The sequence below is a fragment of the Chelonia mydas genome, chromosome 5, assembly GCF_015237465.2.
Source record: "Chelonia mydas isolate rCheMyd1 chromosome 5, rCheMyd1.pri.v2, whole genome shotgun sequence".
Lineage (NCBI taxonomy): Eukaryota > Metazoa > Chordata > Testudines > Cheloniidae > Chelonia > Chelonia mydas.
In genome coordinates this window covers 110,324,014-110,340,653 of record NC_051245.2, presented here as the reverse complement: position 1 = coordinate 110,340,653, position 16,640 = coordinate 110,324,014, and the positions used below count along the sequence as shown (strand labels likewise).

At 42.3% G+C, this 16,640-nt stretch overlaps 1 protein-coding gene across 1 annotated transcript; it reads left to right on the top strand.

The window, feature by feature from the left end:
* The first annotated feature begins 1,904 nt into the window (after positions 1–1,904).
* Positions 1,905–3,179, top strand: LOC119566691 (interferon beta-like). The gene is made up of 2 exons (XM_043546927.1): positions 1,905–2,490; positions 3,136–3,179. The coding sequence occupies exons 1-2, from the start codon at positions 1,917–1,919 to the stop codon at positions 3,177–3,179; spliced, it is 618 nt and encodes a 205-aa protein (XP_043402862.1). The 5' UTR covers positions 1,905–1,916.
* The last annotated feature ends 13,461 nt before the right edge of the window (positions 3,180–16,640 follow it).

Genomic DNA, 16,640 nt, shown 5'->3' with positions numbered 1-16,640 from the left:
AATAAATCCATTAGCAAATTCTGAATTTATTTGCAGATTTGCCTATTGGAAAAGGGGCTAAACTAATCTCTTATTTCACATTCAAATTAAGCTGGCTGACACAGAAGAAAAATATTCCAATAAAATTTCCTGATCTTTTCACTGAAATTTAAATATACAGGATTTCATCAAATTCTAGCAAATATTTCACCCAGCTCAGTCTGCATCTAACCTTTCCCAGAAAACAGGCTCATTGCTGATGAAAATATGCTGAGAGACTTTGTGTCTTTATTCCCATAGCTTTCTTACTTGAACAAGAACAGCTAAGATTCAGATTTTTTTAATTTCTCGCTCTTTCATATAACTATTATCTCCTGAAGCTTCAGCTTGCCAGGAAATGCACACGCAGAACTCCCAGTGGAGTAAATGCAAGATTGGTATGATTGGCTCCCTTATATGGTATACTTATGGTACACTTATGTACAATAAACTGCCTTCTTTACAGTGACACTTCCAAATAGTTTAGGCAAAACTATAGATTATGATTTTAGAAAGTGCTTGAGGTGATGGGAGACGGAGATGTAAAAGAAGTGACACGAACAGAAATATGGTCATGTTTTCTTCTTTTCCTTCTTTAAAATTAATATGAAAATATTCCTTTTCAATTTTTGGGTTGAAAACCATTCCCCTTCACTGATGGAAACTCCAACATGACAGCCTAGTGCTATGGTATGAAAAACAGAAAGTGAAACTTGCTACAGAAAGAAGGCTGCAAACTTCACTCATCAGACCACTTGAATTTCAATGTCCAAGCTCAGTGAAATGCACATTGACAAAAGAATGAAGCTTGAATGGTGAAAAGGCAAACACATTAGAAAGTGACATTCATTTATGTCAGTCGCTCTAGCATATTTATTACCAGCCACACAATCTTTTTGGACAACTCCCTTCCATGTCACTACACTACATCACTGGGAACTACTCAGAAGTGCCCGAGAAGACAGCATGTTCACACCCTTCAACTGTACCTGTTCCTTGGGCTTTTCACAACTGGTATCAGGTTCTTAAGTAAACCTCACAGTTTCTCAGTGCTCTCTGTCCATCCTCTGGTATTGGCCTACACACATGGTTTTTCAGCTCTCATATTTCAAATGGCCAGGAAATTGCGAGAGATTAACAGAGACTTCCCTGGTCCCAATCTCCCACAGGAATTCTTTCCAGGCTTATCAAATATTAAGAGGTCCCTATAGTATTACTCCCTCTCAAAGGCTGGAAGGAAGGAATGAGACAGCCAGAGCATAGCAGGCTTTTCTGATTTTGAGTGCCACACCAGAAAGGGAAAGTTTTCCACCTGCTGGCAAAGTGAAGGAACAGCAGCTTTACACATCACTTCACTGCTGTTATTTGCAGAGTCTAGCAAAAAGAAGCTCTGCAGTAGTTCCCCCCATCTGCCAAAACTCATTGTTATCACTTAAAAGCATGGATAGTCTTGCTGATGTGACAGACATTCAGACCTGCCTAGCAGTGATAACTACAGGAACTTGGGAGCAGACAGACAGGTCCCTACTCTAACCTGTAACTGGATGACACTGGTCATCATCATATTCTTCTTACTCTTTACATTTTCGTTATCTAAGAGGGCAGGGGGGACCGAAGGAAAGAAATGTTGGGGTTCAGTAATATTAAAGTAGTTACCAGCTGTGATTTGGTTCTTCTAATGACTTGTTCGCTTCCACTAACTAAAAAGAAGGAAACCAAAAGTAAAAACCTCAAGCAGAAAAAACCTTGAAAGGTAGAAAGTGATGAAAGAAAAATCTTTTCCGACAGAATGCTTAAATTCAGAGACAAGGGTCAAAAACACAAAAGTTTACAGAAGACCTTGAACAGGCACCAGTTGCTCAAGTTCTACACAAACACAGGGAATCTAAGACATCATCATGATCAGCAGGAGTTTGCTGCAATGTTGCCTCGTGCTGCTCTTCTCCAGGGAAATCTCATGTCTGGACTGTAACAGGCTGCATGTTCTACAAACCAGAATGAACAGAGGGAGTTTAGAGCATCTGGAGAAAATGGGTGGCAACTTTCCCTTCCAATGTCTAAACGAAAGGACAGCTTTCAAGCCCAGGGATATCTTCAAGCTCCAACTGTCCCACCAAGAGAATGCCAAGGTAGCCATCCAGCAGGTCCTCCAAGAGCTCTTCCATATCTTTAACAACAATCTCACCCAAGCTGCCTGGAATGGGACTTCCATAAAGGAATTCCAAAATGGACTTCACCAGCAGATTGAGAAGCTGGAGACGTGTTTGAGTGCTGAGATGGAAAAGGAGGTAACCTACCCAGGAAATGAGAACCTCCTGCTCACCAGCCTCAAACTGAAGAGATTCTTCCAGACAATAGAGAATTTCCTGAAAGAAAAGCAATACAGCCGGTGTGCCTGGGAGGTCATCCGTGTGGAAATATCCAGATGTTTCCTCATGCTCGACAAACTCACCAAGAGACTTGAAAATGAAGGTACCATCTTTTCTTTTTTCCTAGAAAAACTCAAATAATATTATTTGAATAAAACAGCTGGTGAAAGATGGCTGATAGGGTTATAATTCCTAATACATCGGGCCCAATCTTTCTCCCACAGTAATTTTATGCATACAGCTATTTCAAACGCGTGCTCAAATCTTTTCAGAGTAGCATATAATTTAGTGCTTCTCTACCATACACAATATTCTATATGAAAAATATACAAATACATCATAACTGCTAACTAAAGACAAAATATTGTTAAGTGATAACTAAGTATGCGAAATAGATCTTTGACCAGTAAGTGTCTAAGTTGGGGAAAAGAACAGTGAGATGCCCCCTTTCAACAACTGCCTCGATAGACAACATTCCAGTTAGGACACCAGAAAACGGTGGGTCTGTGTTCACACACTTCTATCCCATCAACTCATTTGGCACATAGGGACAGCCGAGGGTTCTTATTCTGCTTTTCTTTCTTTTGTTTACCGCTAAATTCAACAGCTTTAGTAACAACAAATTGTGACAAGATGACAAGTGCACTAAGGCTCAGGATTTAGGATTTGACATCTGGTTAGAAAAGGATGGCCTCTATTTGGCATTTGAATCTCTCCATCTTTGAACCATTCCCCTTTTTCATTCCAGCACGTGATGCTTCCAGTAAGGATGTTATGAAAACAGCTGAATGAAACTGCACCTCCACTGGAGTCCTTCCTCTCTAAATTGATTCTCGAATCAGCAGCTTTCGAGATTCCTATCAGTCCATCTTGAATTAAACAAACTGCCAAACTTCAACTGCACTATTTATAGCCTCCTTGCCATTACCAAGACTGATTTATTCACATGAGAAAATGTAAAACAGAAGATTTTGCTGAAAATATTGCAGAAGACAGCGTAGTATTTGAACCGAAGGAGAAAAACCTTACTATTTCTTAATCATTGATATTACGCGTTTGCTCCGAATTTGCCTTGGGCTGCTTTTAAAAATGAAATCTTACCTCTTTACTGTAACAGGCTTCGCTTCGGCATAACAAATATGAACCAGGACAATTTCCAAAAAAAATGGAAGGATAATTTTCCTGCAAAGGCAGAATGAAGAAAGACATCTAACATGGCCCCAAAATTTTTTCAAGCCCAGAGAAACCCAGAAAGAGACTGCCAAAGTGGCCATCCACGAGATCCTCCAACAGATTTCCTACATCCAAGGGTGAAAGTAACTTAAAGGACTTACCGGTATGACAGAGTCCTGAGCAGGGGGTAGGCCTCAACTGGAAGAGGTGTGGCCTCAACCGGAAGAGGCCCAGCCTTTAAATCCCAGGTCTTTAAATCCCGGGCTACCAGCTGCAGAGGCGGCTGGGTGTCCCGGAGATCGGGGGTGATTTAAAGGGCCTAGGGCTCCGTCCACCGTTACCGCAGTGGAGCCCCGGGCCCTTTAAATCTCCAACAGAGCCCCAGGGGCTCTCGACTGCCTGCACTACCCCGGGACTTAGGGCTTTGGTGGAGATTTAAAGGGCCTGCGGCTCCGTGCATCGGCTGGAGCCCCAGGCTCTTTAAATCGCTCTCCGAGCCCCCTGCCAGAGCCCCCGGTGTAGCGGCGGTGGCCAGGGGCTTCGGTGGGGATTTAAAGGTCCCTTTAAATCACGGCCTGAGCTGCCTCCGCTACCCAGGGGCTCTGGCCGCTGCCAGGAGCCCTAGACCCTTTAAATGGCCAGCCTCAGAAAGCCGGTCTGGTATGGCATGGTGTACTGGCTCTTGCCGTCATATTGGACCGGCCCGGACCGCCTTACTTTCACCTCTGCCTACATCTCATGCAAAATACCCTCACTAGCTGCCTGGAACGACAGTCGCATGGAAAGATCCTGACAGGGACTCATAAGCAAGGGAAACTTCTGGAGGTGTATTTTGTGGCAAGGATAACAAAGAAAGAAGAATATCCCAGTTTCTAGGTCACTTATAATTAGGCACTCTGAAATTTTAAACTAGTGCAAATATATATTCTTTTCCTGCACTGTGAAAAGATTATCAGATCATTTTACTGGATTTGTAAAAGTGTTTTTATGTTGATCCATTTATATTTATTCACAATATTAATCTATTGCTTTTATTTATTTTTTCAGAGGTTTTTATAATATTTATAAATAAATATTTATTTCTACAAAATAACAACCTACAGCAGTAGTGATTTGTACTAATTAGATTTTTTAAAATAACAGAGACCCAATAAAAATCTTCTCTTGTTTTCCCTTAAGACTCCAGTTCAGCAAAGGACTTGTAAACATTTGCCTAACTTTAAGTACACGAGCTTTCCTTTGACATAAGTAGCTAAACTTGACAACATGCTCAAGTACATTGTGAACATAAACCCTGATTCAGCAGTGACTCCATAAGAACAATAGCTAGGGTAACTAGTTTGACCACTCCAACAGACCACAAACCACAACCACAACTCTGCAGCTTTTGTGTTTCTGCCCGTTAACAGATCATTTTCATCCACAACATTTGTAGTTGCAAGTGTTTGGAGCAGGAGCTCATTGTGATGAAATGAAAGGGAGGATGGAGACACAGGCATTCTAAGGGGAAGACTTCAGGTATAAGTTGTGGTATAAAGTTGCTTGTCCCCTTCCTCCCCAATGAGATGTGTGTGAACTGTCAGGTTTCCATGTGCGCAGACTCCGTAACTCCCCCACCACCACCATCAGGGAGGCTTACGTGGGTCTAATTTTCCCCCTCCACCACTCAGGTTTGGGTACCCTTGGCTCACAAACACCATCAAGCTTGTACATACCCAACCCCTCCTGTCAATCAGGCTTGTAAGCATCTGCTGCTGCTTCCCTTTGCTCTCCCTCGGGTGCTCCCAAAACAAGCGTGTGTGCTTAGGGACTGCATGTTGCACCAACAACCACCAGCTGGAGGAGCACAGTGCATCAGAATTTCAGTTGAGCTGTGAATGACTAAAAATTACCTGAAAGCAAAAAACAAAAACAAAAACAAAAACCATCCATTGGACCAAATCTTGTAAGGATCTCTTTGCCAAGTTTGGGTATGTAGATAGTATTTTTGAAGAGCTATTACTCAGTCCCATCATTGTCTAGCATTAATTTAAGCCACACTCTAAATCTGGAGATTTCTTATTTAAAAGTTTTTAAAGAAGTCAAACAACCATTACATTAAATGTTCAAATAGTGAAAAAACAAAGTGCGTGTGAATTTTTACACTGATTGGAAACTTGCCTTTGGGAAAAAAACCAGGAAGGTATGTCCCATTTTAAATCCCTTTTGTAACACAGTCCAAACTATGGCGTCTCTAGTAGGAGACTAAATTCTTCACAGTCAACAGATGGCAGCATTGCAGAAGCTTTTGCCCTCTGTTCTCTTTAGCTGAGGGGTTCTCAAACATTTCATTATGTGGGCCTCATCTTACAAAAACTGATCCTTTCCCCTCCCATTCAGGATCACGTAACATTTGTGTGGCAGGTACACCAAACGCTTACAAAGAAAGGTAGTACTAGAAACACATTTATATAATTTTAGCGGTCTTTAAAGGAACGTGGGATCTGCCAGTTCTCTAAAGACCATCCCCCAGTACTCCATGTACTACCACTGATTCAGGAAACTCAGTCTGGGACCTGCTGGTTTAGAGGCATGTACAAGGAGTTAACTCTTAAAACAAATGTCTCTCCTTTCTTATGGTGATGTTTTTTCCAAGAGCTGTAGCCATCAGCTGTCCAAGTTCTTTCCTGCCCAAATCTTTCTCTTTTCATTCACTCCTTCATGTAGTTGGAGCCAAAGGTTATATTGACACAAAACAATCATCTGAGAATAATGAGAGCAAAATTAGACTGCATGAAAAAGTCACCACCCCCATAATGTATACCCCCCTCTCTGGTGGAACATGGCCGTAATATAGCACCTGGAGGCATTCAAACTCTTCAGAGTCTAACTGCTTTGTTGCTCATGGAGTGCAGTGGGGAACCTCCTGACATTCATCCCATCATATTGTTTATAAGCTGTGCTATGTGGAAAACAATCCATTCATCTATTGAAGAAGCCATTTGATGACATGTATCATCTAAGATTTCAGGCCTTCCTGTGGGAAAGCCAACCACAGGGGGATAAAAAGGGAGGAACATGCTAATAATACATCCCCACTTCAGCTCACTTTTATCCTTCCACTGGCAGGCAGGAGGGGATACTCACAGGTTTGTCCCCAGCCTTCATCATAGAAGCAGATGAGCCTGTGGCTTCTACAGAGAACACTAGGTCTTTTCACACAGAGCTACTGAGTTTCTGCATCAGTTGTTGGGCCCATTCAGAGCCCCGTTCCAGTCCCTGTCAGTGAGGTTCCATTACAGCCATGAAACCAGGGCTTCCTTCACACTGCAGTTGCCTCAGACACTCTCTGTAGGTATCATTTTTGTGCAGCTGACATGGAGAGATGCACCCACCAGACCTGGAGTAGCACTGCCCCAGCTCAATGCGCGTCTGCTCATTCCAGACCCCACACATGGGTCATAACTGTATGGAGAACACCCCGAGAGGGAACTGTGTGCAAAACCATCTGACTCCATGGCACCTCATTTCACTCCACACACCCTTCCATGTGGCACAGGGAAGAGGCATAAGCAGAGGGCTCTACCCCTGCATGGATCCTCTGCAGCAGGCTCTGAGGCCCTTGTAACCAACTTTTCTCAAATAATAGACTGGTTCTTTGCCTACTTGCTGCAGGGAAGATGGAAGTAGGGGTGCTGGGGTTGAGCAGCATCAAGTAATATTAGCAAGTGAATGCATGGTCTCCATCATATGCAGGGTTTACAGTTTTGTTCAATGGCTTTCAGCAGCCATACAACAACAAGTATTCCAGTGCCCCTAAATTGTTGTCACCATACAGATTTACTGAAAAAGATGATTTGGCTCCCCCGCCCCACATTACCCTGAGATTACTTTGTTACCTTATCCTCTCCTAGTATTCACACTACGGTATTTATTTCCCTCTCTCCTCAACATCTTCTCTGGACTTCACCCTCGTGTGGGATAAACATCCCCAACACCCATGGAAAGTAATGCGAGAATGGGGAGCGTAGTGCATGGCAATCTGGGGGCTCTGGTAAGTCTGCTTTCTCCGCACTATTCAGAAACTTTCATGTAGCTGATGCAAGACTCTGATAGTTCTTATCAAAGTGCAGGAAGCCTTGGGAGACTCTAACCAAATTAATATGCACAGAAATGTTTTCATGGTTTATTCAGGTGATTCTTCCTTTCTAATTTCAGTGAAAAGAGTTTTCTTTTTGGATGAAAACACATTTTCCTGCCACGATGGCAAAATCCAGCACAACAGTCTGTGCTAGGGGAAGAGAACCAGAAAATGAAATGTGACCACAGGAAACAAAGAGGCTAAAACAAAGCAGAAGAATTTCCCTGCCCACACCAAAGGGAAAACAAAAAAGTTAAGAGAAGGAACTAGTCAAAACAGTGAACACTGATTTTGATTTTTAAAAAATTCTTTGAATGACTACAACCCAGGGACATACCTCTTAAAAATACAAATCCGGACTTCTCTTCATAACCTGCTTCTGGCCGCACTGTAAATCACAATCATCCATGTGGGTATCTCTCTAGTATGTGTAACTAATTGCTCATCCTGTATTATGAATTACCCTCCATTTTTCACCACTGTCAGCTACTGAGAGTGATCAATAGGACAACATGTTCACACCGTCTAACTGCATCGATTCCTCAGCTTCAGTATATACATTGAGATCTGGAAGTAAACAAAAAATGAAAAAAGGTTCCATTCTCTCAGAGCTCACTCTCTATCTCCTGTGTTTTCCCAGAAGGAAGATACCGATATTTTCTGGTGTCTACATATTAAGTGTGCTTTTCAGGTTGCATGACTGAAGTTGAAATTTACCATTATTTTTGGGAGGCCTAACATAGGTGCTGCCATACGCCCTGGCTTGAAGTGGTTTCCTTCATATTCACGATTTACAGTTTGGTTCAATGGCTCTCAACAGCCCCACTACACAAACTGTTCCAGCTCCCTGGAGGCCAACGCTTTCCTCCCACTTCCTCCAGGCCTCAAAACTTTAAATATACCTAAACTAGTTTTGTCTGTCAAATGCAGAAAGTGATAAATGAGAAAAGTGTAGGGTTTGATGAATTGGCGGTCTTCTCTCTACCACTTCTGAAGTGTGGATGATCTTATTAAATTAGATCTTTAAATTAATACATCATGAAAAGCCTGTATGTATGTGGATCCAACATAAGTGAAAGGGGTTTGGTCACTTTCACAACAATACAAAAAGGAGGAAGTGTGGTAAAAGAATCTAGAAAGCAGTGAATTATACAGAAAGTGGAGGGTGTGGAGGGTTCCACTGCATCCGATGAAGTGAGCTGTAGTGTGGGGTACCTGGACTGCACCTTTTAACATTATCTTGAGCACTAGATATATAACCTGTACTTGGGGAAAGGATCACTACACCTTCTTCTGGCCCTGTATCTGCCTAATCCTGAGAACTCCCAAGTTATTACTTTTTTTTTAGGTGGAGCACTTGGTTTCCATTGTTATTAGTCATTAAATTACCCTCATTACCAAAGGATCCAGGATTGTTCATTCTAATCCAATGTGTTCAAATAAATTCAGAAAATGTGGTAGAAGGCTGTAAATAAAGATTAAGAACAAATCAATACACAGGCTTTCTCCCCCTTAAGCTTGAGGACATGCTACGCATTGTACGTTTTAAGGTCATCTACTGCTGCTTATCTACCACATGTCACCACTGCTCATGACATTAGAAACAACTCGCTAAGGAAGTTATGTGGTCACAGAAAGGGGAAGATTATGATATACAAATATCCTTAGCAAGGAAATGAGGCAAGAAATACAGAACACATGGGGCCAAATGGTGCCACCTCTCAACAAAGCTCAAAAATCTGGCTTTGGGTGGACTATTTTGCCCCTGAGCCTGCTGGGTTGGCATGGAATAGCTGCACTGGTGCTCTAGTGGTAGAGACAAATGGGTTCCTATACACCTCATACTTTGGTTGTCACCTACTGCAGCACAGACCTGTCTAGTGGCGACACCCACAGCCCTCCATTCTGTTGCTAAGAAAGGCACGACAGAGTCCAAGGGGCGTAGCGACCTCCCAGCACACCCTGCTCTCAGCACAGTACAGCTATTCTGCTTGTATTCTGCTTTGGACATAAACAGAGGGGAGGGTAGCACGTGTGACTTAATATAGTGGCTGATTAGTTTCTAAAATGTTTGGGAGGTTTTCTGCTCTAGGAGGTGCCGGCTTTCATTCTGTTACACAGCAAAACTGAGCAAAATGGAAGGACATGTCGTCTGACCTTATGAGATCTTGCCCAAGAAAAGCAAGTATGTCTTAGACCACTTCACCTGTTTACACTGTAGAGACAGTCTCCCTTTGTACAGCTTCTAGCAGATCTAGAGTGTCGTATACCCTGAGACGCAGGACTGAGGGCGATCGGCCTGGGACATACATCTGTAACCACAACACAGTTTCAGTGTGTATATTTTCCTCACATCATGTGCCTGACCCGTTTAAAGCATTTTGCTCAATTTTACATAAGGTGGTTACATTTTGACAAAAGGAAATATAATCTTACAGTCACAATGTAGCATGTACAGTATAAAGTGATGCTTCATGGCCAATGCAATGTTAGAACAAATACACACATGTGGCACTCAGTTATGGCTCTAAGAGTGGGGGGGGAGCTGCACTGCCTGAGTGGTGGAGGCTAAAGGCATTCCTAGTCTTGGGAGCATACTCTCACAGTGCCCCTCAAGTGGCAATTGCTGCATCTACAGACCAACAATAATACACGTTCTCTTTAGTGCAGGCCGACACACACTTGCCTGGAGGGTTACGGCCACCCCACCCCGCCCACCACTACTGCATGCGCATACAAGGGGTGTGTCTATGGTCATGCTCTTCACCCACTGGCCACACATGACCCCTTTGAGCGGCTGATGGATACTAACAGTGCCTTGCTTGCATTCAGGCCATGTCTACACCCTGGGCACTACAGCAGCATAGTTACGGTGTTGTAACTATGCTGCTGTAACTGTGTAGTGTAGACAGACTACAGCACCAGAAGGGGTTTTCCATTGCTGTAGGAACTCCATCTCGGAGCAATGGTACTTTGGTGGACAGAAGGAGTTGTGTATACTATTGGGTGAAAACATATCACAATCACAATGAGACTCCATGAATATGTTACATGTCTTCTGGGAGGGTTGCTCCCCAGCCAGGCTCTCCCCTATCATCGGCCCTTCAGTGGCTTGGTGTGGTGGCTGTAGATGTAGCTGGAAGAGAGAGGAAGAGCATGGCAAACATCTCTCCCTTTTATCATGTTATTTCTTCCCTCTTGGCTTTGTCCCCCGCCCACCACTTCAAAGTCAGGTGAGCATTACCGCATCACAGTCCCAAACTGTCCACAGGAATGGGGGGCGGTGACTCACTGGAGAGTCCAACAGATTCTTTTGTTGCTGCCTAGGCCAGCGTCCTTTGTTCCTGTGAGACTGGGCTGGGTTTCTCCCGTACATGCCCTGATGAGGCGTGAACTGCCTCTCTGCTCTTGGAGAGTTTTTGCTTTGGCTTATTTTAAGCCACGAAGACACATTTTCAGCCTCACAACTCTAGACATGGAATTAGAACCTATAACATTACTATAACATTGCAGTAACAACAATTACTATCACATCACTATGACCACAATGCTCAGTGCATCTTGAGTCTTCCAAAGACACCCGACACAACAAACTTTGCAATAGACACCACACAATCATATTATAAGGATGAAAATGGAGGTGTAGGCTGTTCCCACGAGGTATAGAACGTCTCACCATGAAACTGTTCCATTTCTTCTGGGAGGATTAGATCTTCAGTAGCTGGACACATCTTTATGAAATTTGTGGCCAGAGGTGGTGCTGGCCCTGCCCTTGCGGCCCTGCAAGTCAGTATGTACACCTTTCCTCTGGGTGTCTTCTTAGGGAAAGGATCCAGAATATCCACAGCTACATGCTGAAACAGCACCTCAATTTTGGGGAGTGGCTGAAGAGGGGCCTTGACCTGGTCACATTGCACCTGGGAGCCATACAAACTCTTCTTCAAAGTCTAACTTCTTCACTACCCCTATCGTGCAGAGGAGAACTGCCTGACAATCATTCTATCACATTGTTTTGAAGCTGTGCTGCGTGGACGAAGCTTTTAATCTACTTAAGAGCCATTTAGTGTTATCCATCATCTATGACTTTAGGTCTTCCTGTGGGAAAGCCAACCACAGGTGGACGAAAGGGAGAAAAACACCACCAATACATCCCCACTTAAGCTCCCCCTTATCATTCCACTAGCAGGCAGGAGGAAATGATTTCTGTGATCAAAGCTGGGGAAACTGATGACACGATGGCTTCTGCACAGAACACAAAATCTTTCCAAACAGTGCGCCTGAGTGTCTGCAACACTTCCAGGGCTTTGTCAGACCTCCCTTCCGGTCCCTATCAGCGTGGTTCCATTACAGTCACCCTGTCAGGGCTGCCCCAGGCTGAAACAATGCCTGCTGGGGGTGTGAAACTTCCTGGGTTTGCAGTTTTGTTCATTTGCTTTCAGTACCCTGCAACATCTTCCCCTGGGATTTCACTCGGGTGTGGAATACAGATGCCCAACAACCCTGGAAAGTCATGGGAGAATAGGGAGCAGAGCCCATTACAACCTGGGGGCTGCGGTAAGTCTTATTTCTCTGCTTTGCAGGGTGTCTTTCAAAAATTTAAAGCTAAAAATCTCAAAGTGCAGGAAGACTTGGGAGACTCTAACCAAATTAATGTGCACAAAAATGTTTTCATGCTTTCTTCATGTGATTTTTCTTTTTTAATTTCAGTGAAAATATTTTTCTTCTTGAATTAAAACAGATTTCCCTGCCACGATGGAAACTCCAGAACAACAGTCTGTGCTAGGGCTTGAGATCCAGAAAATGAAACGTGTCCACAGGAAGTGAAGAGAATTAAACAAACCAGAAGAATTTCCCTGCCCAAGCCCAAGGGAAGGCCAATATTAAAAGAGAAGGAACAAGCAAAAATGGTGAACACTGAATTTCATTTTTAAAAAAATATTTGAATTCTTTCATTCCTGTACACACTTGGTAAAAAACACATAATGTGACTTCTCTGCATAACCTCCTTCTGACCACATTGTAAATCATAGTCATCCACATGGGTACCCCTCTAGCATGTGTTACTATACTAATTGCTCATCCTGTTTTATGAATTCTTCTCAATTTTTTACTCCTGTCAGCTACTTGGAGTGATCAACAGGACATGATTTTCACACCTTTCAGCTGCATCTATTCCTGAGCTCCACTGTGTATATTAAGACCTGGAAATAACAATGAGTTAAGGTGTCATTTTCTCAGAGCACTCTCTCTCTTATTGTTTCACAGAAGGAAGATGCCAATAGTTTGTGCTGTCTAGATTTTAAATGTGACTTCAAAACAGAGGAAATCATTAAAGTTGAGATTTGCCAAATATTTTTCGGAGACCTAACCCTTTCCGCTGACATTTACTTCTTCAATGCCTAACGAACTTTAAATATTCCTAAACAATTTCTGTCTCACAAAGGAAGGAGGTAATGAATGGCAAGTGCACTGTCTGACCAATTGGAGGTCTTTTCTGTACCACTGTGGAATTGTGGCTGACCTTCTTCAATTACAGAAATTAAAATATGACAAAATGCCTGTATGTCAGGGGTGGTCACTTTCACGCACACACAAAAAGAAAGAAAGAAAGAAAGAAAGAAAGAAAGAAAGAAAGAAAGAAAGAAAGAAAGAAAGAAAGAAAGGAAATGTGGTAAAAGAACTAGAAAACAGCAAGAAGAACAGAAAGAAAAATTCTGAAACCTTCAAGAAGGAAAATCTTGTAAACAGAAAATGATCAAAGAAACATTCTCCAACCAAATACTTAAATTCAGAGACAAAAAGGAAAGACACAGCAGTCTACCTAGGACCCTCAACGAACTCCAGGCTCAAGGTTCCACACAAAGCAAAGGAGCGTATAGACATCATCATGACCACCAGGTTTTTGCTGCACATTTGCCTCATACTGCTCTTCTCCACTGAAATCTCATCTCGGCTCTGTACCATGCTTCACTTCCAGCAGAACAAAGTGAACAAAGAGAGCTTAGAGCTTCTGCAGAAAAGGAGCGGAAATTTCCCCTCACAATGCATAAATGAAAGGGCAGTTTCAAGCCCAACCAGGATATTGTCCAACTTTCAGTGGCCCAGAAGGAGAATGCCAAGGTGGTAATTCAAGAAATCCTCCAAGAGATCTTCAACATCTTTAGCAAAAACCTCACCCAAAGTGCCTGGGATGCCACTTCCATAGTCAGGTTCCAAAATGGCCTTTACCAGCAAATTCAGCGGCTGGAGGCATGTTTGAGAGCACAGATGGAGAAGGAATTAACCAACCCGGAAAGTCAGGACCTCCAGATCACCAGTTGGAGTGTGAAACAATACTTTCAGGGGATAGATGCTTTCCTGAAAGAAAAGGATTACAGCCTGTGTGCCTGGGAGATCATTCACATGGAAATACCCAGATGTTTTGTACTGATTGACAAACTCACTCGACGGCTGAGTAACTAAGGTAGAGTACAAATCTTTTCCTCGGAGTAAATGAATTAAACATTAGTTTCAATTATACAGTTGAACAGAGATAGCGGATATCTTATAACTCTGCTTAGATAGGGCCTGATCCTTCTTCTACAGGGTCAGTGGCCAAATCGCAACTGATTTCCTTGGCAGCAGCTTCAGGCTCTTCCTGTCCTGTCCTGAAAATGGATTTGCAATTACATGGATTTATTTTTTCAACTCTCATTTTGGTTTGCGATTCTTCATAATCTCCCACATATCAGGTGATCTTATGTATTGCATAATAGGCAGACCATGCAACAAAGTACATATATTTGGAATCCTTAGCCACCTCACCAGTACTTTGGTCATCAAATCATGATACCCCCAAAGTATTCTGACTTCTATACATGTAGTATGTTTCTATTATGAGCATGGTTGCTATTTATTAATCTGTCCTCATCCTATACCACAGCTTGAGAAGTTTCCTAGAGATATTTATAAGAAATATGAACATAGCGTAAGACTCGTAAGATTATGAGGTGTAGAAAAGATTTACATTCATAAATTTTCTATTGTATTTTTTTCTTTGTGTTTCAACCAAATCTCATTTCACTCCAGCTGAGGTTGCAGCGACTACAGAGGTTAAAAAAGTTGGACGAAATTGTACCGTGCGGTGGATTCCCTCCTCTCTACTGATCCTTCCCACAGTGATGTCTAAGACTTCTAAGACTCCATACTACTTGACCTTGTATTGTGCAATACACTCACTCAAAATTTAAATTGTAAATGAAGGATATCGATGAAAAAAAGTTACAAGAAAATTAAGAAAGGGTTAGACCTTAAACATTGTTGACATTATGTGTTTGCTCTATTGTTCAACTCTTCTCTGATCAAATCTCATCTCTGAACCGTAACATGCAGCTTAACCACAGTACAACAGCATAACAAATGTGAACTGGAAAAACTTTCCAACAAAAAAGATGTGCACAATTTTCCTCTAATGTCGAAACGAAGAGAGACAGTTCAGGTGGCCCCAAGAGGTTTTCAAGCCTCGAGTGTCCCTGAAGGGGAATGCCAAGGTGGCAATCCAGAAAATCTTCCAAGATATTTCCTGCCTCTTTGGCAAGAATCTCTCCGAAACGACCTGAGGTGGGAATTCCATTCAGAGATTCCTGCACAGACTCATCAGCAAGTTGGACATCTGGAGACGTTTGGCTGCAGCGATGGAAAATGGGACTCTCTGACCAGGAAGAAAGGACCAACAGTTTCCCAGGATGAACGTGAAGAGATACCAATTCTTTCATAAAAGACAACCAGTTCAGCCTCTCTGCTAGCAGGAGAATCCATGCGGAATTATGGGGTTTTCAAATGTCGGATAAACTCACAAAGAAGTTTAGAAATTTAAATATCAACATTTTTAGAAGTACTAACCGAAATCAAGGAATAATTTTTACATGATTTAAAATCTGATGCAGTGGAATTTTAAAAGGTGTTGTTACTATATCTTCTGAAAATATTGTCAGATCCGTTCACGATATTTGTAACAGGGCATTTATGTCAATCTATTATTTATTTATTGTTCTTATTTATGTATTTATCATAGATATTTGTTACTGAACAATAAATAATTATTTTATATAAAATGGCAACCTATACCAGTAATGATTTGAATAAAATACCGATTGAACCAAAAAGAAAGAAAAGGAGAATAAAAAAACCCCTGTAATTGTTCAGCCTGAAAACCCCAATTCCAGAGAGTACTTATGCATGTGACTAACTTAAAGTAGGTGAGCCATCCCGCTCATGTTAGTGCTTCACGTTGGGAACACGCTTCAGTTCATTGATGAACCAGTGTCCCAATTCGCACTAATTCCATTTTAAAAATAATCCTTACAGAACGATAATTAGCCTTTCCATTCAAACAGACCACACACCACACCTGAATTCTCCCACCTTTTACCATTCTACTTTGTACCAGGTTACTTGTCCCCCAAAAAACTTGTCAATTTGGGTGTTTGGTGTAGTAGGCAGTTGTGTTGGAAGAGGCTAGATTGGTGCCTTTTCCCCCACTAAGCAAGAGTGCATGCACCCCTTAACACACACCAATTACATGTGAATAATGAGAGCAGGAATGGGGCATTCTGTATTAGAATTATCAAAGTTTCTCTTTGTCACCTCTAAAACGCATTTCCCCATTGGGTGGAATGTGTCAGTCAGTCACTGCCCACGAAAACTATGGAATTCTTCTGAAAAAGTCTAACAACCCCAAACCCATTCAGCTCTGGGGGAAAACTATTCCCCTTCATTCCATCACACCTTTAATAAAATGAGGGGAATGCTGAACGCAATGTTCAGTGAGCTCTGACAATATCACCTGTATCATAAGCAGCAGCCATGCCTGTGGGAAAGCTCAGCTCACACTTCTTAAAAGAGAGGAAAAAAATGTTAATATCTCTCTCTGAGATTCTCCTACATACTTCCACTCAGGGGCAGGAAGAAGGAGGGGTGGG

Coding starts and splice junctions, on each gene's coding strand:
- LOC119566691 (XM_043546927.1), top strand. CDS start 1,917: ATGATCAGCAGGAGTTTGCTGCAATGTTGCCTCGTGCTGCTCTTCTCC. Junction 2,491..3,135: donor CAAGAGACTTGAAAATGAAG/GTACCATCTTTT, acceptor TTTTCATTCCAG/CACGTGATGCTTCCAGTAAG.